The 25,572-nt window shown below is 30.8% G+C and overlaps 2 protein-coding genes and 1 pseudogene across 5 annotated transcripts; 2 read left to right on the top strand and 1 right to left on the bottom strand.

Annotated features, from left to right (window-relative positions):
* The first annotated feature begins 4,862 nt into the window (after nt 1–4,862).
* On the top strand, nt 4,863–5,208 carry LOC121230689 (polcalcin Phl p 7). Its single transcript, XM_041115903.1, has one exon. The coding sequence runs from the start codon at nt 4,918–4,920 to the stop codon at nt 5,206–5,208; it is 291 nt and encodes a 96-aa protein (XP_040971837.1). The 5' UTR covers nt 4,863–4,917.
* A 6,142-nt stretch (nt 5,209–11,350) lies between these two features.
* Nucleotides 11,351–11,856, top strand: LOC107940318 (polcalcin Phl p 7-like; annotated as a pseudogene).
* Nucleotides 11,857–11,994: 138 nt separating this feature from the next.
* LOC107940316 (phosphatidate phosphatase PAH2) lies at nt 11,995–19,181 on the bottom strand. 4 transcript variants are annotated; one of them, XM_041114801.1, is made up of 13 exons: nt 19,055–19,181; nt 16,985–18,524; nt 15,963–16,767; nt 15,123–15,700; nt 14,915–14,988; nt 14,553–14,637; nt 14,044–14,130; nt 13,819–13,891; nt 13,390–13,433; nt 13,155–13,283; nt 12,608–12,706; nt 12,378–12,520; nt 11,995–12,280 (listed from the first exon to the last, which is right to left on the bottom strand). In XM_041114801.1, exons 2-12 carry the CDS (start codon nt 18,374–18,376, stop codon nt 12,464–12,466), a joined length of 3,423 nt encoding a protein of 1,140 aa, XP_040970735.1. In that variant the 5' UTR covers nt 18,377–18,524; nt 19,055–19,181; the 3' UTR covers nt 11,995–12,280; nt 12,378–12,463. The 4 variants fall into 4 exon arrangements, with proteins under 4 accessions (XP_040970735.1, XP_040970733.1, XP_040970734.1 ...); XM_041114799.1 differs by having other exon boundaries at nt 18,640–19,150; XM_041114800.1 differs by having other exon boundaries at nt 18,625–19,126.
* Between the last annotated feature and the right edge of the window lie 6,391 nt (nt 19,182–25,572).

The raw sequence follows: 25,572 nt of genomic DNA, 5'->3' as shown, positions 1-25,572 counted from the left end.
CATACGTGAATCGATAAAGTTTCTTTTTCATATAAAGCCTATTTTCAAGACTTTTCGTTAGAAACTTTTCTTCCAGTGTATCCCATAACTTCTTCACTGATGTCTCCCTCATGGCAGAGTACTTCTGCTCTTTGGCCAAACATAGGCGGATTGTACCACACGCCTGTCTATTGATCTTGGCCCACTCCTTGTCATCCATCTAGTCAGGTTTTTCTTCAAGGGCTATATCTAGCTCTTGCTGACATAAGACATCCAGGATCTCACATTGCCACATACCAAAATTATTGGTACCGTCAAATTTCTCTACTTCAAATTTTGCATTTGTCACAGTAGTCCTTGCTGATGATGATGCTGCTGCATTTTTCTCCTCAATCCCAACTACTGTATACGTGAACAGTACCGTATACGTGAATAGTACCATATACGTGAATAGTGCTGTATACATGAATAGTACCGTAAACGGTCGTATTCCCCAAGTACGAACCTGGCTCTGGTACCAATTGTTGCGCGGAAGCGTGTGAAAGAGTAAAATTATTGTACTGAAAAATCACACTAAGTTCAATTCCCAGGAAAGAGAGGTAGATCACGAAGATCACTTAAATACCAAGTCTTTCCTAGCCAGAATATCCCTCTATCGTAATTTAATAGCACAATAAATCACTACAATCACGTTCACAAAATATGCAAAGCAAATAATAAAGAACACCAGAATTTTAACGAGGTTCAGCAAATTTTGCCTACGTCCTCGGGCACTACCAAATATATTTCACTCCAAAAATTACAAGTGAAATTTACAAATAGAGAGAGAGAATAATGCCTTAAGTAGAGAATGGCAATTATGGGATGAAGAAAGTAAGCAATGGTTAGGCCTATTTATAGTTGAGGTTCAAGGATCAACTTGCAATGTCCCTATACAATTAGGGACCAAAATTGCAATTATCCCATGCCAACTTTTAACCCAACTTGCCAACCAATATTACTTTCTACTTTCGGTGCCCACCCCATTTGACTTTTCAAACAATTGTGGGTTCCAATACTAAGGTTTCCAATAAAATATATAGGGATCGTAAAAATACTTATGACGAATTCTAACTCGACTCGACATGATATAGTTAGATTTTTATTTTTATTTTTTCAAATCAAATTTTAGTGTTGATTTAATTTTTCAATTAGTTAAATGGGTCGAGGTTGAATTTAAAAAAAAACCGCCTCATCCTATCTTAAGATAATTACCAAAATACAGTTTTTATATATAATATTAATTTAAAATATATGATAACAAATTTTTTTTAATATTTAATCTAACATAATTATATTTAAAAAATAATTAATAGTCTAAGATAATAAAAATTAAAAATTATTTATTCTACTTAAATAAAAATATAAAAAAATTAAAAACTATGACATATTGAGTGGAATTAAGTCAAAATAGAATATGGCTTTAAATTTTCAAGCCAAATTTAGAATAAAATCGAATATAGCTTTAATTTTTCAAGTCAAATTTAAGATGAATAAATTAATATCTAATTTCGAATCCGACCCCATGCCATCTCTAAATATATAGCCCACTACCATTAATCTATTCTAAGCCATCAAAGGGTACCCCACTGTTAAATGCATTGGGTACAACTTTGGCTATATAAGGGGGCGGCTCAAATATCCCGTTTTTTAATGACCATTTACACCGAAGATTGTATTAACATAATTGCCTTACTTAGTGGCAAACAACTCTACTCAAAATTTTCATATATTAATCACTTGTCGTCTGGTTCCTTGGATTTGAACATGCATCAGATAGTTTTAGCACTTCTTTTATGGCCCTATTGCCTTTGTTTATGCTAACTTATGAAGGAACAAATGAATATTAGGCAACGTTTGCAAAAAAAAGCTACCCATATATCTTCTTCTTTTTTCAATGCTTTTTAGGGTACTAACAATTGTGTTTAATTCTATCCAAAGAAAAAAAAGACAATTGTGTTTAAAACTTTGGTCAAATTTGGTTTTAGTCCCTCTGATATATTCAACTTTAGAAATTAGTCATTACACTTTAATTTGATGTGATTTGATCATTTACTTCACTTCCATCATAAAAATATTTGTGTCACAACATGATAAGTTAGGCATGATCTTTTTAAGAAAAAAAATCATGTTAACATTTTAATAGATTATGTCAAACTAAAACATAGAGACTACTCGATTGACATAAGTATTATTGGCAATACAGGAGAATATGAGTTTGAGTGCGCTGAAGCGTATTATCCTCCTATTTATGGGTCGGGGAGGGGCTATGGGTAATTCTAAGTATTGTATCAAAAAGAGCAGATATAATCAAAATCTATAATGAGATTTTTTTTTTAAAAAAAACATAGAGACTAAATCATAAATTTAAGCATAATAGAAGGAACAAAACTAAAACTTGACCTGATCTTTTAAAGAGTCACGGCTTTTGCATGAAATACGCGTCCGCATGTTTTAATTAAGCTGCTAAAGCCAATCCACTTCTATATTGTATTTGCGAAAGCAAAGTGGGATGGTATAAATATGAGAAGCCTTCAAACGTTTGTACATTGTGGAAGTTGGCTAGATAGCTAGCTAGCAATCAAATTACAGGGTGCGACCAAGGGTTTTCCGGGCTTCGATTATTGGGAATGGCCATTAAAACTCGTACGTACTCTGTCGTCGATGGCAGGCTGGAAATGACGATGGATGAGTTCAAAAGATGGTTAAAGAAATTTGATGATGATAAGGATGGAAGGATTAGCAGAGACGAGCTTGCCGATGCTATACGAGTCTCCCGGTGGATGGTTCACTAGGAGGAAGAGCAAGCTTATAATCGGATCGGTGGATGCCGATCGTAATGGCTTTATTGATGATAATGAGATCAAAAACCTTGCGGAATTTGCAGAAAAATACTTGAACATTAAAATTTTGTATTTGTAAAGTGATTATTTGAATCGTATCCCTTTATTTATTCCTTTTTTGTTGATCAAACAATGTTAATAATCCGAGTTCTTTTTACAGAAGATAAATCCAATAGATTCAATCATCTTTAAAATATTGCATTCATCTCAGTATGTACTTCAGAAAATTGGGTTGATTGGATTACAGATCTCCTATGAACTAACAATGAAATTTTATTTTGTAAGAGCAACATATATATATATAAACAAAAATTAAAACTACCCTTTTCTCCCATGAATGTATTCAACTTCACGAACTTAATAAGAAATTAAAATGGCTAAAAAAATAAATCTTGCATGAAAAGTTTAATCTACTTGACACAATGTCTAGAACTACCTATAACTCCTCCCTAACTCATAAATAAAAGGATAATTCACATCAACGCAATAAAACTCACATCCTCCTACATTAGCAACAATACTTATACCAATCAAGTGAAAACTCAATCAGTGATTAATACTTAGTTAATCTCAGGTAAGTTAAATTATTTAACTATTTAAGAGTAATTTAAGAAATCAACGGAGGAAAAAAACAATCTTAAAATGCTCATTTTTCAATTAAATGAACTTGAAAATAAAAAATTTGTCATTCTAGAATCTATATTTATATTAAGCTTCTAACTTAGTTGGTGTCATATATCAACCGGGCACCAGTTCATTTGGAAAAATATTAAAATACCCTTTTACATTTTATATAAAACCAATAACAACTCAACTATAGTAAGATTTGAACTTGTGTCACAATGAATTTTAAATATTTAAGTTTATCATTTCAACTAAATATTCATTTAATTTTTATATAAATTTTTAATAAATATATTTATCAGGTAATTTTTTTTACTCATATTGTAGGTGTGCTATAATCTAATTTTTATTTAAGACACTCGTTTTTTCGTGTTAAAAAAAAAGGCTGCAATTTGAGGATAGAAGAAGGGATTAAAAATATCAAATTTTACAAATAAATATTGGGTGTAATAATAAAGTACATTATATTTTTAGGAAAAAAACTTAAGTTCAAATGAAAAATATTTAATTCTACACGAGAAAAACTGGATTTTAAACCACAAATTTATGAAATATCAAAAGCACTACCAAAGCCATCAAGGGGTACACAGCTTTGGCTCCTATAAAGTGGCTCAAATATCCTTTCTTTAATGCCCTTTTTTTGGCTACCAATGCCAAAGAACACGCATCAAACACTTTTAGTACTTTTTTATGGCTTTTATAGGGTTTGTTTATAATTAAGTTAAGAAGGAATAAAAGTATTTACAAAAAAAAAACTATTGATAAATCTATTTCATTAATGTTTCCTATGGTATAAACAATTTTGAGTCTAAAAGTTTGGACAAATTATGGGTTTAGTCCCTCTACTATGCTAATCTAAATAGTTAACACCGTTTTTGTCATAAAAAAATCCATGTCAGCATGATGTAGGGAGTATTGTTTTTAAGAGAAAACCCATGTCAATATTTTAATAGGAAAAGTTAGTGTTACTTATTTCAACTAACTAGTGACATTATAAAAGTAGAATACTAAATTATGCTAAGTTAAAGCATAGATATTAAATCCTAAATTTATGAATAGTATATGGACCAAAGCAATATAAAAGGTTAATGGTTTTACCTATTTTGATTAATTAGTGACATTGTAAAAGTAGAATGTCAAATTATGTCAAATTAAAGCATAAAAACTAATTCCCAAATTTAAGTATAATAGAGGGACCAAAACTACAATTTAACCTTAAACTTTTAAAGACTTTTGGTTTTTCTTAAAATACGCTTCCGGCATGTTTAAATTAAGCTAAAGTCAATCAGTTTCAATATATTGTATTTGCAAAGGCACAAAACACAAGGGAATGGTATAAATATTAGAAACCTTCAAACGTTTGTACATTGGGGAAGTTAGCAAGCAAATTACAGTGTGACGAAGGGATTTTCCGGGCTTCTATTTATCGGGAATGGCCATTAAAACTCGTGCGTACTCCGTTGATGGCAAGCGGGAAATGACGATAGATGAGTTCAAAAGATGGTTAAAGAAATTCGATGATGATAAAGATGGCAGGATTAGCAGAGACGAGCTTGCCGATGCTATACGAGTCTCCAATGGTGGATGGTTCACTAGGAGGAAGAGCAAGCGTATAATCAGATCGGTGGATGCCAATGGTAGTGGCTTCATTGATGATAATGAGATCAAAAACCCTGCGGAATTTGCAGAGAAACACTTGAATGTGAGAATTTTGCATTTATAAAGCGTTCATTTGAATTGTATCCATTTACTTTGTTACATTTTTTTGTTAATCAATGGGAAAATTCCGAGTTCCTTTCATCAGTGTACACAAAGGGTAAATCCAGTAGATTCATTCATCTTTAAAAGATAACATTCATCTTAGTATGTACTTGAAAGAATTGGGTTGATTGGATTACAAGCAATCTCCTATGAACTAATAATGAAAGATTTATTTTGTATAAGCAACAAATATATATATAAACAATAATTAATACCCTTTTCTCCCATGAATGTATACATACTGGAAATGTTTGTGGGATCACAATAATTCACTATACAAATTATTAATCAAACTACAATGAAGCCAATATAAAGCTTCAGAGATTCTATAAAAAATTTCAAATAAATTATTTTCGACGATAACCGAGAATTGGCCGGAATCTGCACTTTCGAGAGCAGGGTGAAAGTTCTTCAAGCAGTCTTGATTATTTATAACCTGTAATTAGCTACCGTTATCGTGTTATGAACAGTTTATGGTAATAGCTGGTGGTATCTCGGGAAGTACAGGCAAAACCAACATCAAATTTTTATGCCTGGACAGCTCCGGAATGATCGAAGAAATCAATCATCCATCTATCTTGGCGTCCAAATGCTAAAGCAACATACTTGAATGTGAAAATTTTGTATTTGTAAAGTGGTTGTTTGAATCGTATCTCTTTATTTATTCCTTTTTCTTTTTTTTTTTTGTTTGGTCTATCAGACAATGTTAACAATCAGAGTTAATCTAATATCAAACCTCGGCATACACATTCATCTTATATTTATGATGTATGAACTTTAGAAAATTGGATTACAAGCAATCTCCTATGAACTAATAAATAATAATGAAGGTATATTTTGTATAAACAACGGTAAACTACATATTTAGCCACCCAATTATCATTAATTTTTATTTTGGGTACTGCAGATTAAAAATTTGCAAAAAGGGCATCATATTACGAACCATTTTCGTTTCGATTACTCGCCGTTAATTTGGGGTTAGACAATGTTATTATACATTCATTTTAGTTACCTAATTTTAATAAATTTTCATCTTGTTTACTCGTTTTATACTAATTAAGGGTGTTGTGAAATAGTTGTACTTTCCTCTATCTTCTTGGTATAAAGTTGTTGCTTAAGGTAGAGTCGGTTCATCAATGACTTCGTCATGTACTTGCCATTTTATTGGAGCCACAAATAAGCGTGGTGGTCTCTTCAGCTACCCCTTGTAATGCTGTATCACTTACACATAGTAGAATAACACTATGTGCTGTCTCTATTATACCGTTCTTCTATTCTTTCAAGAGTTTGTTAGATAATTTAAGCAATCATTGGTGAACCAGCATTACCCGCATGTTGATGCATTATAGATTGAAGTTATTTTTGTCAATATATTTTCTCAACTTTGTATTTAGTTGATAACGCACTTGCAATTATAGTAACGTTTTAAGTGAAAACAGAAGCAACAAAAAATAGCACGAACACAACCGCTTTACAAATATTATAAAAATAATTGAAACGAAGCTCTGATATTAATTTATCGAAAATAGATTGAACTATGAATTTACTAAGATTACAATAAGACTAACAACAAATAATGACAATTGAAACACCAAATATTTATTAACACCAATTTGTTGCCTAGAAATCTTAGACATTTTTTTAAAAATTTTAAGGCTTGTAAATTCAAGCCATTGTTTCATTTCAAATTACAACTATATTAATAGTTCCAATTAGAATCAATTATTATAAATATTAAATTGAATAACTAACTAAACACAAATTAACTAACATAATTAGAATAAATATGAGAATCCACACATGGAAGTGAATGCAAGGGGTAAGCAATGATTTTGGTCCTCTCAAAATGGTAAAATTTCTTTTAAATCCCTTAAAAAATTTAAAAAATAATAAATTAGTATAATGTTAAAATTATCTTTTGACCCCAAAAATTTATAATATAATTCTAACCCCTAAATTTTTTGTTTCCTTCTTATTTACCCACACATTTATATAAAGTGAGACTTGAACGTAAAATATCAAGGCTTAAATATTGCCATTGAATCAATACCTTATTTACTGGATATTATCTTTAAGTATGACTACACTAACTAAGCTAAACCTTAATTCTTTGAACCCTTTATTCATAGTTGGCGGTTGGCGCAAACTAAGGTTTCCTATAAAATATATAGAGATGGTAAAAATACTCAAATCTAATGAATTCTAATTTGATTCGATTTGAGTTTTTTTTTTAAATCAAATTTTAATGTTGGTTTAAATTTTTAATTAGTTAAATTGAGTCGAGATCAAATTTAAAAAAACCCAGCCTCATCCTATCTTAAGATAATTATCAAAATACAGCTTTTATATATAATGTTAATTTAAAATATATAGTAACAATTTTTTTAATATTTACTCCACCATAATTATATTTAAAAAATAATTAATAGTATAAGATAACAAAAATTAAAATTATTTATTCTATTTTGATAAAAATAAAATTAAAAATTATAACATATTGAATCGAGATGAGTCGAAATCAAATATAACTTTAAATTTTCAGATCGAATTTACTATGAATAAATTAATATCTAATTTCGAATGGAGTCCCCCATGCCATCTCTAAATATATAGCCCACAAACATTAATCTATTCTAAGCCATCAAAGGGTACCCATCTGTTAAATGCATATTGGGTACAATTTTGGCTATATAAGGGGGAGGCTCAAATATCCCATTTTTAATGACCCTTTACACGAAAGATTGTATTAACATAATTGCCTAACTTAGTGGCTGACAACTCTAATCAAAATTTTCATATATTAATCACTTATCGTCTGGTTCCTTGGATTTGAACATGCATCATATAGTTTTAGCACTTCTTTTATGGCCCTATTGCCTTTGTTTATGCTAACTTATGAAGGAACAAATGAATATTAGGCAACGTTTGCGAAAAAAAGCTACCCATATATCTTCTTCTTTTTTCAATGCTTTTTAGGGTACTAACAATTGTGTTTAATTCTATCCAAAGAAAAAAAAACAAAAAAAAAGACAAACAATTGTGTTTAAAACTTTGGTCAAATTTGGTTTTAGTCCCTCTAATATATTCAACTTTGAAAATTTATCACTACACTTTAATTTGATATAATTTGATCATTACTTCGCTTCCATCATAAGAATATTCATGTCACAACATGATGAATTGGCATGACCTTTTTAAGAAAAAAAAACCATGTCAACATTTTTATAGACTATGTCAAATTAAAACATAGATACTACTCGATTGAGTCTTAGTTCGATTGACGTAAGTATTATTGCCAATGCAGGAGGATGTGAGTTCAAGTTCGCTGAAGCGCGTTATCCTCCTAATAATGGTCGGGGAGGGGCTATGGATAATTCTAAGTATTAAATCAAAAAGAACAAATATGATCAGAATTTATAATGAGATTTTTAAAAAAAAAAAACATAGATACAAAATTTTAAATTTAAGCCTAATAGAAGGAACAAAACTAAATTTTTACCTAAACTTTTAAAGACTTTTGCTTTTGCTTGAAATACCCGTCCGCATGTTTTAATTTAGCTGCTAAAGCCAATCCACTTCTATATTGTATTTGCAAAAGCACAGTGGAATGGTATAAATATGAGAAGCCTTCAAACGTTTGTACATTGGGGAAGTTGGCTAGATAGCTATCAAGCAATCAAATTACAGGGTGCGACCAAGGGTTTTCCGGGCTTCGATTATCGGGAATGGCCATTAAAACTCGTACGTACTCTGTCGTCGATGGCAAGCGGGAAATGACGATGGATGAGTTCAAAAGATGGTTAAAGAAATTTGATGATGATAAGGATGGAAGGATTAGCAGAGACGAGCTTGCCGATGCTATACGAGTCTCCCGCGGTGGATGGTTCACTGGGAGGAAGAGCAAGCGTATAATCGGATCGGTGGATGCCGATCGTAATGGCTTTATTGATGATAATGAGATCAAAAACCTTGCGGAATTTGCAGAAAAATACTTAAACATTAAAATTTTGTATTTGTAAAGTGATTATTTGAATCTTATCCCTTTATTTATTCCTTTTTGGTTGATCAAACAATGTTAATAATCCGAGTTCTTTTCACAGAAGATAAATCCAATAGATTCGATCATCTTTAAAATATTGCATTCATGTCAGTATGTACTTCAGAAAATTGGGTTGATTGGATTACAAATCTCCTATGAACCAATAATGAAATGTTATTTTGTAATAGCAACAAATATATATGATTTGTCAAATTCGAATTGTCTTTATATGATTTCCAACGAGATTAGAAAATAAAATGATCGGAAGGAATCCAACGAAATACTTTAAATGAAATGAGGTTCCCTCAAGAATGAACTCGGAGAAAATAGGGTAGAAATTAATATAATAAAAAAATTCTGATTCTAATAAGATCATCAAAACAAAAAGAGCGAAGACGCTCAATAAAAAAAAAGTTTTTTTTCTTCCCCAACCGGATTCTATTCTTTTATTTGTTTTTTCTTACAACACGACAATTTTGATTATCAGATTTTTTGGCTAAAGCATCCGTCTAATAATTTTGAATCAATTGAAAGGGTAAGCCTATTTATTTCTGGTTCTAAGAGCAATAATTCTAGTGGTCGATTCACTTCTTTCAAACAATAATTAAAACTACCCCTTTCTCCCATGAATGTATTCAACTTCTTGAGCTTAATCTAGTTGTTTAATTACACAATGTCTAGAATTAGCAATAATCCTTTCTCAACCCATAAATAAGAGAATAATGCGCTTCAGCACACTCGAACTCACATCCTTCTGCACTAGCAACAAAATCCATGCCAATCGAGTTAAGACTCAACTGGTGACTAATACTTAGTTAACCTCAAGTAAGTAAAATTATTCAAGTGTTTAAGAGTAATTTAAGAAATTAAGGGAGGAAAAAAACAACCTTAAAATGCTCAATTTTCAATTAAATGGACTTGAAAACCGAAAATTTGTCATTCTAGTATCTATACTTATATTAAGCTTCTAACTTAGTTGGTGTCATATATCAATCGGGCACCAATTTAATTAGAAAAATATTAAAATACCCTTTTATATACAAAGTAAGTTAAAAAAAAAGGTTGCAACTTGAGGACAGAAGAAGGGTTTAAAATTTTCATATTTTACAAATAAGTGATGGGTGCAATAATAAAGCACATTGTATTTCTAGAAAAAGAACTCAAGTTCAATTATTAAAAATGACATTATTAGAACAACAACTATAAATTCCAAAATAATATATTTATATGTCGCAAAACAAATATGAAAAGTACTTAATTCTACAGGAGAAAAACTGAATTTTGAACCACAAATTTATGAAATATCAATAGCACTACCAAAGCCATCAAGGGGTACACAGCTCTGGCTCCTATAAAGTGGCTCAAATATCCTTCCTTTAATGTCCTTTTTTTGGCTACCAATGCCAAAGAACATGCATCAAACACTTTTAGTACTTTTTTATGGCTTTTATAGGTGTTTATAATTAAGTAAAGAAGGAATAAAAGTATATTAGGCAAAGTTTGCAAAAAAAAGCTATTGGTAAATCTATTTCATTAATGTTTCCTATGGTATAAACAATTTTGAGTCTAAAAGTTTGGACAGATTATGGGTTTACTCCCTCTATTATGTTAATCTAAATAGTTAACACTGTTAACTATTTTGGTTAAAATATTGTAGTAATTTTTTCTTTAAAATACTGTTTTTGTCATAAAAAAATCCATGTCAACATGATGAGTTGGGAGTATTGTTTCTAAGAGAAAACCCGTGTCAATATTTTAATAGGAAAAGTTAGTATTATTGATTTCAACTAACTAGTGACATTATAAAAGTAGAATACTAAATTATGCTAAGTTAAAGCATAAAAATTAAATCCTAAATTTATGTCTAGTATATGTATCAAAGCAATACAAAAGGTTAACGATGTTACCTATTTCGATTAATTAGTGACATTGTAAAAGTAAATTGTCAAATTATATCAAATTAAAGCATAAAAAGTAATTCCCAAATTTAAGTCTAATAAAGGGATCAAAACTATAATTTAACCTTAAACTTTTAAAGACTTTTGCTTTTGCTTAAAATACGCTTTCGGCATGTTTAAATTAAGCTAAAGCCAATCAGTTTCTATATATTGTATTTGCAAAGGCACAAAACACAAGGAAATGGTATAAATATTAGAAACCTTCAAACATTTGTACATTGGGGAAGTTAGCAAGCAAATTACAGTGTGACGAAGGGATTTTCCGGGCTTCTGTTTATCAGAAATGGCCATTAAAACTCGTGCGTACTCCGTCGATGGCAAGCGGGAAATGACGATAGATGAGTTCAAAAGATGGTTAAAGAAATTCAATGATGATAAAGATGGCAAGATTAGCAGAGACGAGCTTGCCGATGCTATACGAGTCTCCAATGGTGGATGGTTCACTAGTAGGAAGAGCAAGCGTATAATCAGATCGGTGGATGCCAATGGTAGTGGCTTCATTGATGATAATGAGATCGGAATTTGCAGAGAAACACTTGAAGGTGAGAATTTTGCATTTGTAAAGCGTTCATTTGAATCGTATCCATTTACTTTATTCCATTTTTTTGTTAATCAATGGGAAAATTCCGAGTTCCTTTCGTCAGTGTACACAAAGGGTAAATCCTGTAGATTCATTCATCTTTAAAAGATAACATTCATCTTAGTATGTACTTGAAAGAATTGGGTTGATTGGATTACAAGCAATCTCCTATGAACTAATAATGAAAGATTTATTTTGTATAAGCAACAAATATATATAAACAATAATTAAAACTACCCTTTTCTCCCATGAATGTATACATACTGGAATTGTTTGTGGGATCACAATCATTCACTATACAAATTATAAATCAAACTACAATGAAGCCAATATAAAGCTTCAGAGATTCTATAAAAAATTTCAAATAAATTATTTTCGACGACAACCGAGAGTTGACCGAATCTGCACTTTTGAGAGCAGGGTGAAAGTTCTTCAAGCAGTCATGACTATTTATAACCTGTAATTTGCCACCGTTATCGTGTTATAAACAGTTTATGATAATAGCTGGTGGTATCTCGGGAAGTACAGGCAAAACCAACAACAAATTTTTATACCTGGACAGCTCCGGAATGATCAAAGAAATCATCATCCATCTATCTTGGCATCCAAATGCTAAAGCAACATACTTTAGCCGACAACTTCATATGTCGAATACAGGAGGTGGCAGTTTCCAGAAATTCCACGAATTGAAATCTTCCTGTAATCAATAGAAGTAAAGAACTTAAGCAACAACCCAGTACTAATAGTCGTTGTGAGATAAATGGAAAAGAAAACGTAGCAAAACCTGCTCGGAGGAGGTAGTCGGTGGGAACATGCCATGAACAAGAGCGTGAAGAGATGTATAAGATTTTGTGTCAACACGACGGTTCACGGCAACCTCACCCTACAAACACAAAACCATTAGAAGAGAAAGTTTGGGGTAAAAGTACCATGGAAGCTCTTGTATTATGGATCCTATACTCGAAAAACATGTACATAGATCACAAAGCAAATTAGTCCTTTTATTAAAAATTCCATCATTTTTACTGTTAAAAACTTGTCCTTGTGCGCCAACATGAGGAGCAAGTGATATGCCACATGTTACTGTCTGATTTTTATATTAGCCACGCCTTTTTAACAGTACAAAGGGATGAATTTTTAAAAGAAATAACCAATTTGCTATTTGATCTAATTTGCAGAGACTAATTTGCCCATTTTTTTAGTAGAAAGAGCAAAATACAATCTAATTCCTACCACAGGGGCTTCCATAGTACTTTTACCGAAAGTTTAGTGCAGTAACATCAGAAGTATACAGTCGCCTTTCTTTAAGCATGAAAGCGCTAATTAATTACCTTTGGGTTAATAATGAAGATTTTTCCTATCGGGATTCCAACCTTAACGTAGCTGATTTCATCGGTGTCTCTATTCCCGAAACCAGCATAGAATGGATTGCAATCAGATGGAAACAATGCCTTAATCTCCTGTAAATCAAATATATAGATAAATATATATATTAAAAAACTAAAATGTTCCGAATTTTGGACTCATAATGAGGAGCTCTTCTAATAACCGAGCAGAGAAACTAACCTCTAAGCAAGCAATCTTGAACTCATGAGGAGCTCTTCTAATAACTGAAAAATAAATAGGATGTTTCAGTTTAAATAATGTGGTTTGAGATATAGATGTGTAATAAACTCTGGTATGCTTGAAGGGTTAAAATCATATGACCCAAACCGGAATAATAACATATTGAATATGAATATGAAGCCCATTTAACTTCATAGGAAGCTTAATTCCTACATGATAGCAGAAACAAAATAAAATAGGACAAGGTTTCATTGAATTTATTGCAGCTCAAAGTGTCATAACAACTAAACTTTTGATTCTTTTTTTCAGGTTATAATTGCAGGTCTCAGTCTCATGCATCAGTTTCTGAAGGTACAGCTATGGCTTGTCATGTTATTTATTGCAGAAATGTCATAAATCTATTAAGTCACAGAAATGAAAGAGAGTTACCTTCTCGATATAGGGATGGAAAAAGTCCATCAGGGGATATAACAATTGGCCCATCTGGTAATGCCTTACCATCCTATAGATAAAAATCATGTTTGTCAAAAAGTTTCTCCCTTTTAAGAGCAATAGTGGTAAGTTAACACATAAGGACAACCGGAAACAAGAAACTTATAAAATATTTGAATTCACGGTTCAATAAAAGAAAAGCATTAGACTAGCATAGATTACCTGCTTAAGGTTGACTAAAAATTGTCTGGTGATATATGCCTGGGCTATTGCACGTGCACTAAGAAAAAGCAACTGATAACCATTTTCCTGTAATATGGAAGAAGAATTTTGATCCATTAATCATATTAACATTGTTATTCATATCCATGCATTAGAATCCATCTAAAATATAGTAAAGCACTTCTTTCTACGGTATGAAATAAGACAATGGTTGCACATATGCAATGGCCTCCACTAAGACCATATAAAGGTTGATACAATTCCTATACTACCCCTAACACCCCCCCCCCCGCGCGGACCCTTAAATCAAAGGATAATACACGCTTAAGCGCGCTTGAACCCATATCCTCCTAGTTGTTGCAACAACAACGATTAAATTTAGCTAAAGCTCAATCAGCACTAAGACCATATACGGTTCACAAACCAAAGGGATGTTTCTTTTTTTGGTTGTGCAAGGACTAGCAAAACCATGAACTAAGAAATTAAAATGGAAAATGAAGACAACGAACCTTAATAGCTGAAAATAAATGCGCAACACCTGTTTGTGACCAATCTATCCCGACCAAAGGCATGAACTGGCCAAGAACATCTGATCTGTAACCATATATATACAATTAGGGAAGCAAGAAATGACCAAGAGAAACCTTAGCTGCTGCACTTAAGAACTTAGGAAAGAACCAGATTATAAAAGAAAGCACTGTAAAAAAAAATTCAAGTAGGAATTCAAGACTATATTAAGTCATTCATAAACTTGAGCCAAGACTAAGACTTGCAGACAAAACAAAATATCACTGAAAGTTATCCAAAAGTTTATGTTAAAGCTGCATGTAAGAATAAATTAAATGCCAGTAAATCTAAGAAACATCCTTACTTTGTAATTGTCCCGTCAACGTCTGAGATTACTACACGAGTGTTCCATTTCCACAAATAGATTCTGGCATCAACCTGTTTATTAAATGCTTTTGAGTGAGCACATCCAGGACAACAAGTGATAAATCAGGAATGATCTTAACAACATAAAACTAAATAAGATTTCAGAAAGAATATGTAACTTCAAGTAAGGATTCAACAAAAAGGACCTGCTGCTTCCCTAGCATTGGGGTTGAAAACGTGAAGGTTATATGATTCATCCCATCCTTTAGATTCAACGAAGCCAACTGTTCAGAGGTTGGAGTGATTGCCCTGATCATTTTCTTCATCTGCTTGGATTTAAGCAAATTTTTATCATCGTCAATAGCAGCAGTAACCTCTGCAGCAATCTCAGCATCCAAATCTCTGGTATCGGCTGGAGCCAGTTGCACAGCCTTCCTAGATCTTGATCTTTTCAAAGAAAAAGGCCAAAGCCTCCAGCTACCACTACGGGAAACATCTTTTGATGGATCCCCTTCAATGGATTTCTCCACTCTGTCAACTGGTATCATGCCTTTTGGTTCAAATATTTTTTCACTTCCAAACGCAACCATCCCTAAAATAATAGGTGCTGCTTCATCCCATGGAAAGTAATGACCCCCAATTCGAACAACAAGTTTATCATTCTTCACAACAGCAGCACCTAAAGAGCTAATTTTTTTGCTATCCAGTTTTTCAGCATCAAACACTTCACATGCAGCTTCAGCCCCCATCCCTTCATATAGTAAGTGTTTGCAAAGAGATATCTCTGCATAAAGCACAATGGATGTCACTTTCCACAATTTATAGCCTAGAGAGCAGTTACACCAAAAGACAATATTTCTTTTAATGTTTAACCAAAAATCATAACAAGTAGTAGGCATGTTGTACTTTAGCATGATAATTAATTTCTTGAGTGCTTTGTATTGTCCTTTTGGGACCAAGAAATCTATTTTAATATAGTACATAGTACCCATGTTCTCTTAACGATCAAAGAAAAGAAAAATAAAAGGATAAAAAATTGCTCTTACCAACAGCAGGATTATAAAGAGTATTTTTCAGTTTCCCTGAAGTCTCGCTCTCATCACTACTAGACCTTTCATGTTCTAATGGTTGTTCCTGATCTGCATCCAACCTTTTACAGCTCATATCATCTTTCGTGCTTGATGTCCACTTCATGGTTCCAGAACTTGAGTCCATAGAATGGCTTACAGGACGATGGTTATTTGCGTCAAACTTGGCATCAAGAGACCACATATTAGGAAGTGATTCCACCTGCAACCCATTATTCTCACCAGCTACTCTATGATTTCTGGAAATACTAATAGGATTAGATATAGTCCTTGACTTTCCTACAGAGTCTTCTAGATCATTTGACGGATTCTCCTGAACAAAATTATCAGGATTTAAATAGGACTCGTTATGAACATTACACAAACCATTTCCTTCATTTTCTATACAAGCTGAAGGATGGAGATCTTTATTTACAGAATCTGGCTCACAAAGTTTGAGTTCATCGAGGTCACTAAAAAGGAATTGTTCATCATCAGAACTCTCTGATGGTGGAATACTTCTCTTGGGGTCACGATCATGATAAAAGTTTTGAGAATCATCAACGGACTCCAAAGAACAATGGACAACATCGTCAGTATTTTTCTCATCTTCAGCTTGATCACCCAAATCACTGATGGTGGAAGAGGTGTGAAAGCTATGTAACTTCATTTCTTCTAAACCAATTACAGGGTCAACACTAGCCATTTGAGAGCAGGATTCCGAGACTGTTATTTCCCCTTCAGAATCCAACTCCATGTCCTCCGTTTGCTTAAGAACCATAACCTGAGTTTAACCATCTATTCCATCAGTTTCAGTAACAATTTTTAATTATCAATCAAGAGAATATTATTCAAAGAAAAAGCTTAGGTTCTTATAATTTCAAGTGTGGTTGCCTTCAAAAGAGCAATGCATCATTAAATAAGGTGCAAAATACACTTAAAATCATATTTGTTTAAAATGTTTCGGCAACTATATTGAACATTTTGAATAAGCGTTTCACCTCTGGCACTAGCGCAGTCGTTGTAACCAGTGTTTCAGCATGAACACATAATTTCCCATTTCCTACATCGGAAACGCTCATTATTTGATGAGTTTGTTCACTTGAACCATCCGAAGTTATTACCGAGCTCTCTGACATTTTGGAGTAAACAAATGGTTGAAGACTCTCTGGAACAACCTCCTTATTGGAATTCCCAAGGACTGGTAAAACAACATTCCTTTCAGTACCACCGGGTTCTTCATCAAACCGCTTGTCCGTAAATTCTTCAAAGTTATGTTGACAATGTAGATCAGGACCACTCATGTCTAAGACAGCACCCATGTCGTTCTCATTGTGATCAGAATTTACAACACTTTGGTCATCAATACTTACCGAATTATTGACTATTACTTTGCTTTTATCTTCCATAAAACCTTCACCTAATGATGAGGGTTCATCAAGTTGTTGCTCCAAACCTAGATAAGACACTTGTATGCTAGATTCCTCGACAGAATACTCCACATTCTCAAGGCCGGAATGAGAACTGACCTTTTGCTCATTGCAGCATTCAGTTTCCTCTAGTAATGTCTGGTGACCAACACCATTTTCCTCATCATGTACTGAAGAGTGAAACTGGTTTTCTTCAACATTATTCTTTCCCTCCTCATCATGTACTGAAGATTGAAACTGGTTTTCTTCACGAGTAATCGGTGTATGCTCTTCGGAGCCTTTATCATCCAATGCATCATTCGTGGAAGGTAATCCAGAACCATTAGTATTTGATCCATTAGATATAAGATTAGTAGACCACTTCACCTCCAACAAGTCAGCAGCAATTTCAGCACGCTCCAAAGGATCTAACCTCATTACATCAGCAGCACCTATAGCTTCCTGGTAACCATCCTCCTTCATCGACCTCCGTCCAAAAACAAGTCCAAATATCCGTGACCTCCGAGAAGTAGTCCTAGCCAAAATCTTCCCATTACTCACATCAACATCACCCGCGGAATTAGACCTATCAGCATCATAGTTACAACTTTTAGACTTCATTGGCATTCTATTAACAGACATAGGCTCATCCGTATCATATCCAGAAGGAAAAGGAAACGGAACACCTTCAGATTCCCCTTCTTCACCATCTACTTCCCTTAAAAAATATGCTTCCCCTTTATGATCAAGAAACATATGGAAATTCGCTTCGATTCCATTAACACAGATACTAACAACCTTTTCCCTTGTCTTTAAAACCCCTTGAAATTTACCAAACCGAACATACCAAGGTGATGTTTTAAAGGTCCCATCAGGTTGTTCAACTACAATTATATCAACAGCACCACCAAAGGGATGAAATGGACCAGACACAGTATAAACACCACGAGATATATAGCTACCTAGTCTCCCCACAGCATACATCCTCTTCCCTTTGAAAATTCTAAAGACACACCCAGATCTTAAACAGTTGAAAATTCAACCATAATTTAAAATCCCAATCCCAAAAGATGGCCTTTTTGTCTATTGGGATTCTTCAAATCTCACTCCAAAAAGCATAGAACTTACAATTCTGCAAATACCCAGATTATAAAACTCAAAATCAATACATAATTCAAGAACCCGATCAATTAAAAAAATCCTTTTTCTTAGCTAAAGAAAAAATAACGCACCAGTTAGAAACTTACAAAACTGATGAACAAAGCAATAGCGAGACAATAACGTATAAACTTGGGAATTGTTCAATGCTCAGTGAACTCCACCAAAAAGAAACAAGAAAAACATGAATCAAAGCAAACCAAACAAGATTAATAATAAAAAAAAAACAGCTGAGAAACTCTGGGTTTTTTTCTATTTTATAGTATATTTCTCAGTTGTAAATTCAAAAAGAAAAAAGAAAAAAAGGGATTTGAATACTTGATTGAACCAATCAAAATAAAAATAAATAAATGGGAAAAAAAGAGGACAGTTGATGGAATTAAAGCATATTCGTTCTTTTGACCATTAGAATGTACCAAGAAACATTTATATCATTAAAAACCCAACAAATAAAAATTTTTAGAAAAATATGTATAAGAAAAAATTAAAGGAAATGAAACGAACCTGGGAAAATTCAAAGCTTATACAGTGAGGCTTATGAGCAAAATAGAGAGAGATTTTGTATGTTGGGTGTGTACCTCGGAAATGTCGAGACTCGAGTGAGTAAGAAAAAGAAGAGAAGAGATTACGTGTCAGCAGAAAACAGCCAAAGCCCATTTTGCTATTCTAAGTAAAGAGTCAAATTGTGTTTTGGTCCTTCTCTTCTGCTCAATTTTCGCACTTAGTCTTTCTTTTAAGGGTATACTACACCATTAGTCACTAAACTATGAGTAAGTTTTCGTTTTGGTCACTTAACTAAAAAAGTTACAATTTGATCATTGAACTATTTAAAAGTTCTCATTTAAGTCATTGTACTATTAAAATCAATGTTATATGACTTTTTTTATTCACACTGTTTGCACCAATCAAAGTTCTCTTTCTCCTTTTCTTCTATAATTTTTTTTTCATGAAACAATTTTGAATGTTAAGAATCTACGAATCAAATTCAAATAGCTTTTTTCTTTGATCTCCAACACTAATCATCAATTTAACTTAGATCTAAGGTATGTTCTTCTACTTGTCAATGAGTACTAATTTACCATACCGATTGTCGAATCATTGCTTGGAATTCGTCAGCAGAACTTTAAAAAAAAACTTAATAATCCAATGACTTAATTAAAAAATTTTAAATAGTTCAGTGGCTTAAATAAAATTTTTTAAATAATTCAGTGACCAAATTGTATTTTTTTAATTAAGTGACCAAAATGAAAACTTTCATATTGTTTAGTGACTAATAATGTAGTTTACCCTTCTTTTAAGGGGAGAAGAATGGGTGATAGAGTAATCGAACCTTGGTTTATGATGCCAACAAATAATAATTTTATATGATTTTGAATATCAGTCTCTATCCTTTAATTAGGCCCTCTTTTAATTTTATAATATTCGACCTTGCGTCAGTGCATAAATTACGAACACTGAGCAGAGAATTAGTACAAAATATTGAGATTTAAAAACAATTTTGACTATTACTGTGAGTATAACATATCAGTTGTAATATTTATAAGTGTACAATAGAACACTTAGAGCATTTCAACAACCAAACCCAAAAAGAGGACAAGTGTACAGAGAATGAACAACGATTAAACATGCAATTAAGAAGCCTAGATAGTTAATAGCTAAGTGTTATATTACAGCAATCCATAAAATGAAGTGAATTAATCTAAATTATATCTGAAAGGACTAAAACTAAAATTTTACCTATTTTTAGCTTTGGTCGTTTTTCTCACTTTTGCAAATACAATCAAAACAAGAGTCATCTATTTATTTATTGTTATTAAATTTAAGTCTTTATTCAAACATTTTTTATTTTATTTATTAGGAAACGTAAGTGTGAAGACAGGCTGTACATTTCTGGCTTCTTGACATTGACATTAATAAATTAATAAAATAAATTTAATAAATAATAAACGAATATTTGAACTTATTTCTCTTATCCAATTGAAACTCATCATTATGCATCAATTAATTAACCGATTAATTAAAAAAAATTAACCACTCAATTTGCATTACAATAAATTAAATATATGTAATAAATTTTAAAAAAATTTATTTTTTAATTTTTAAAAATTGTTAATTATATAATATTTATATATTTATTATTACATAAATTGGGTTTGTTTTATTAAATTAATTTGTTAGCAAATTTAATTAAATATATAAAAAATGAGATTTAAAAAAGAAACAAAAGCGCCGACAAAAATGTTCTAAATAGGATAAATTAAGAATGATAATCTTCTTAAATGATTGGCAGAGAATAGAGACACTAAAACAGCAGGGAAGAGTGATTAAAATTGTTGGCTATTGCTGGCAAACCATTAATTATCATTTTATAATTAATACCCTTTTGTTTGATTTCACTCTTGGTATTGATTTGAAAAGAGTTGAGTTTGTGTGGGGGGGTTGATTAATTTTTTAAAAATTTTGGGATTTAGTCAAATTTTTTAAAATGTAAAGGGCTTAATAAGAATTTTTTAAAAATTTGGCAATTTATTGAACAGTTTTAAATGAGTTGTGCTATTATTTGAAGAATATTAAGCCTAACAACTAATATCATATTACTTGAGAAACTCATATGGAAGAGAGACAATTTATTATCTAAATTCTCTCACTTTTCGAGCGAATCTTCGTATTAATCTCTATATTTTAATTTAATTTTTCTATTCAGTATTATTAATAAGCTCAAAATAACAATTTCATTAATTTTTCTATCAAAGCTATATATTTTTTTAAAAGAAATTGTTTTTACTATTATTCAATCATATATTTAGAGCAATGTGGAAATTTAATTAAGGCCCTTTTTTCTTAAATAAAATCATCTTTTTTAAGGATAACAACTAGCGATATTATCAAATTGGGACTATTAATAATGTTATAAAGGAAAAAATCATATCAAATTTGTAGGATTAAATCTTAAATTTTAGTAATAATACAGGGACTAAAACTAGAATTAAACCATATACCTCCAACTGTTTGTGCTAAAATGGAACTGAGCATGAACAACGGTTTGTGTTAGGCGGATCATTGTCTTGTTCTTAGATATTTCAGCTACTTGTCATGGTATTTTTTTTAGACCAGTAGACCAAGTTGTTGCTGCTCATTGCCAACTACTTACCGTCTCACGATATCGGAGTTAAAGTTTTATATAATATTAAAAATTATTAAATTATAAAAATATTTTTTTATATTTCAAAAATGAATTTTTTAAAAAAATTAAAATATTTAAATAATTTGAAAGTGAAAGAAGAAGGTTGGGGGCCTAGAGTACCCCCTTTAGGCCCCTCCTAGCAAGTTAGGTGAATTACAAAAACGTCTGCATGTGCACTCATTAGTGGTACCAATAATTTGTTGGCTTATAATCAGTGTATTTTATGTTTTGGTTTGTTTTTATGTTATAATTATATTTAGGTTAAAATATGTTTTATAGTTTCTATATTTTAGGAAAGTTGTGGATTTAATATTTATATTTTAATTTGGTTATTTTAGTTTTTGTATTTTTTAAAATTTAAAATTTCGATTCTCACTAATAGCTGTTAAATTCATTAATTAGTTAAATTCCGTTATTTCCAAAATTGACTAAGCAAACAAATTATATTTTTTATTCAATACCATTGTAAGCTTGTTAGTTTCATATATCACTCGCTTGGAATTCAGTTAATGGATTAATGATTGTCATTTTTGTCGATATTGAAATTTGAATATTCGAAAAGTATAGGAACTTAGAATGATCCAATTGAAGAATATTGACTAAACCTACGACGGTAAACATAATACAGAACTAATAACTAAATTTAACCAAACGAATTTAACTGTTACTATTTGAGTTAGAACTAAGATTTCAAAATTCGAAAAAGTATAAAGACTAAAATCGACCAATTCAAAAAATATAAAGACTAAAATTGATCAAATTAAAATAGATGAATTAAATACATTTCTTTAGTTTATAAATTTTAAGATATTAGTGGTTAAAGATTTTGACATGTCTCTCAACAAGTTGTTGGTCTATTCGCAAAAGTTGACTTGTAAAGCTTCAAGTCCCAAGTATATATCAATTTCGCACATTCGATTGGTTTTTGGATTAGGGTTATCTTAAATCGAGTAAATTTGAGTTTTAAAATTTATGGATAATTTTAATTTAAATAATTTTCAAGTTTAGCTATTTGAGTCATTTTGAATTTAAATTGTTTCATATTTGGATTAACTTTATGTTCAAGTTAATTTGGATTTAACACGACTCCAGTAATTTTTTATATTTTTTACTTTTGATGATTTCTTGTCAATTTATTTTTTTTTAATCGTTAATCTAACAACTAGTTCCACTTCAACCATAGAGGCTTTTAATATAGTGTTAAAAACAATTTTCTAAGCTGTAAATCCCTATATTTTGAAATGTACCATTCTTTTTTTATATTTATACATTCAATAATTATCGAGTAGAGCTTGAGCAGCTCAAGCTATCAATTGAGCCGAACTCAAATTTAATAATAATTGACTCGAACAGCTCAATAAATTATTAAATTACATTATTACTCTAAATTTATATATTATTAAACATTAAGCTTAATTATCATGTCAAGCTCGAACTTGAGTACCAAAATTAGTAATTGGCTTAATCAAGCTCAAAATCGAGTAATTCAATCATATCCCAAGCTAGGCTCGAGTCTAAAAAACTATATACGATTGAGTTCAAGCCAAGTATCGAATTTCAAATTTCGAGTAACTAAACAGTATTTGGACTGGACTTCAACTAGATTACCCCTTACTTTCAAGTTGGAGAGCAACAAAGAAGAATATTGGTATTGGATGGATAAATAAGCGAAGCCCAAGCCCTTTAGTTCATAGCTAGTTGGGTCCATTTTAACTCCAAACTAGCTTGGGTCATTAAGAAAAATAAAGAAAAATTAAAAAATGTATTCAAATTAAGAGTGTTAAATGCTTTTTTATATGAAATTTTATTTTTTTAAAATATATTATATAAGAGATATTGATTTTTTATTAGATTTTTTAAAAAAATTTATCAAATATTATGCCAAAGTCATAAAGCAAAATTTATTTTATTAAAATAAATCTCAAAATTGAACCAAATCGAACTGATTTATCATAAAGAGTTTTAAAAAATCCAAAAAAACTAACCAAACCAAAATGAGTTTAACTCTAATAAAATTCAAAGAAAGAGAAATATTGAATCAAATAATATACTTAGATAAGATAGTTTATCCTAAGCCATTACTTTTGATGTTAACATTATAAACCACAAATGGGAGAGCTTTGTATTATTGTGGATTTTTTTGTATCTTTTTCAACTCAAACTCTTTATCTTTTTTCAAATATGTGGTTGATAGCTAATTGTAATTACTTGTTGAGTAGGCCTTGCAATTATGTTAGATGTTTAATCAAATCATCAGTTAAAACCTACCCTTTCCCTTTTCAATCTTTATCATATATATATATACTAATGTTTAAATTTTTTATTAAATTAGTTTCACGAGTAAATCGAATATCAATTCAGTTGAGAAATTACTTAAAACCCATTTATTTTACAAAGTAATAAATATTATTATGAGAGTAATTTTATGTATGATATGATTTAAATCAAAAACACCATAATCTTTAAAATATTAACTTTACTATTTCAATATTTTTATATCAATTTGTTATTTATTACACTGTGAGTGTAACATAATTTAATATATATATATATTATATAAAAGCACAGAAGTCTTATATATAGTAAGGGAATCACAAATTCCCTTTTACTTTTTTTTTTTGTTATAGTCGCACTAGAAAAGGTAGGTAAGGACTCTGGCCCCTAAAATAAAAAATATATGTTTTAGCCTTTATAAAATCCAAAAAATTATAAATCAATATATGATAAAATTGTATTTTAAGCTTATGCAATGATAAAATTATGATTTAATTTTTCTAAAAATTATAAACTTTTAATTTTACAATGAAAAATATTACATTTTAGTTCTCTTAAAAAAATTAATGTAATTTTGATCCCTCCAAAAAATTTTCTCATTATGCCAATGGATGCATCTAATATTATCCTATATATATATATATATATATATATATGTATTATGCCAATTAACATCAAAAATATTGCTAATATAAAAAGATGTGAATTTGAGTACACTAAAATACTTTTATTATTTTATTTAAAAATTGAAGATAAATTATAAACATTTGTTCGGATCAATAAAAATCTTCCATATAATTTTCTCATGACACTATTTTTCTTTTTCCATTTTAAAGATGATTGTAAATATGGGATATTGATGTTGGTCCAAATGAAATAGACAGATCATACTTATATATATATATATATCACAGAAATCTCAATGTCTCTTTCACTTACCTTATAATTTTGTAACACTCTTTTGCTCTTTAATGTTTCATGTTCATTGAATTCTCATATATATATATAAATGCAGCTTCACGACAATATGGATCTTTGAATTTTGTTACAGTAATTAATTTTTCCTTGGTGAGAAACATTAGAGATTTTTCCAATTTTTGGGTTAATCCGATTTTGAATTATTCAAAATTCATTAATTTGATATGATGATAAAAAGTAATAAATTCAATCTATTCAACACGGATTTAAAATTAACATAAACAAAATATAAAACGAACTCGAAATAATTCAAATTTAGATAGCTTAACCTGAAACAATATTTGACAAATTTAATAGATCCTATCCGATATGACTCTAATCTGAAATGATTCAAAGCAACACATGCAACTATCATCTTTTATCAGCCTGTTTTCCTATTTTTTTCATTGCTGTTTGAGAATAGAGATTCCCATGAGTGAAAGTACCTTCCGCATCCCTTTGTTTTAAACATTGGATTAAATTAGTCTTTTTATTTAATCTTTATACTATTAAAAGAAGTTAACATTTATGATCATATATGTTCTTTTTAAGATAATGTCTAGAACTGCCCATTGTCCCTCTCTAACTCATAAATAGGAGGATAATG

This window comes from Gossypium hirsutum, chromosome A06 (genome assembly GCF_007990345.1).
Source record: "Gossypium hirsutum isolate 1008001.06 chromosome A06, Gossypium_hirsutum_v2.1, whole genome shotgun sequence".
Taxonomy (NCBI): domain Eukaryota; kingdom Viridiplantae; phylum Streptophyta; class Magnoliopsida; order Malvales; family Malvaceae; genus Gossypium; species Gossypium hirsutum.
Note: the sequence above shows the minus strand (reverse complement) of the source record. Positions and strands in the feature narration are given on the sequence as shown.

Bases quoted from the DNA above. Each gene is read 5' to 3' on its own strand.
- LOC107940316 (XM_041114801.1), bottom strand. From the start codon at position 18,376: ATGTATGCTGTGGGGAGACTAGGTAGCTATATATCTCGTGGTGTTTAT. The intron at 16,768-16,984 runs GTGAAACGCTTA...GGTTAAACTCAG, and splicing joins CGACTGCGCTAGTGCCAGAG to GTTATGGTTCTTAAGCAAAC. The intron at 13,434-13,818 runs GTAACTCTCTTT...TTTATTTTTCAG, and splicing joins TCCATCCCTATATCGAGAAG to TTATTAGAAGAGCTCCTCAT.
- LOC121230689 (XM_041115903.1), top strand. From the start codon at position 4,918: ATGGCCATTAAAACTCGTGCGTACTCCGTTGATGGCAAGCGGGAAATG.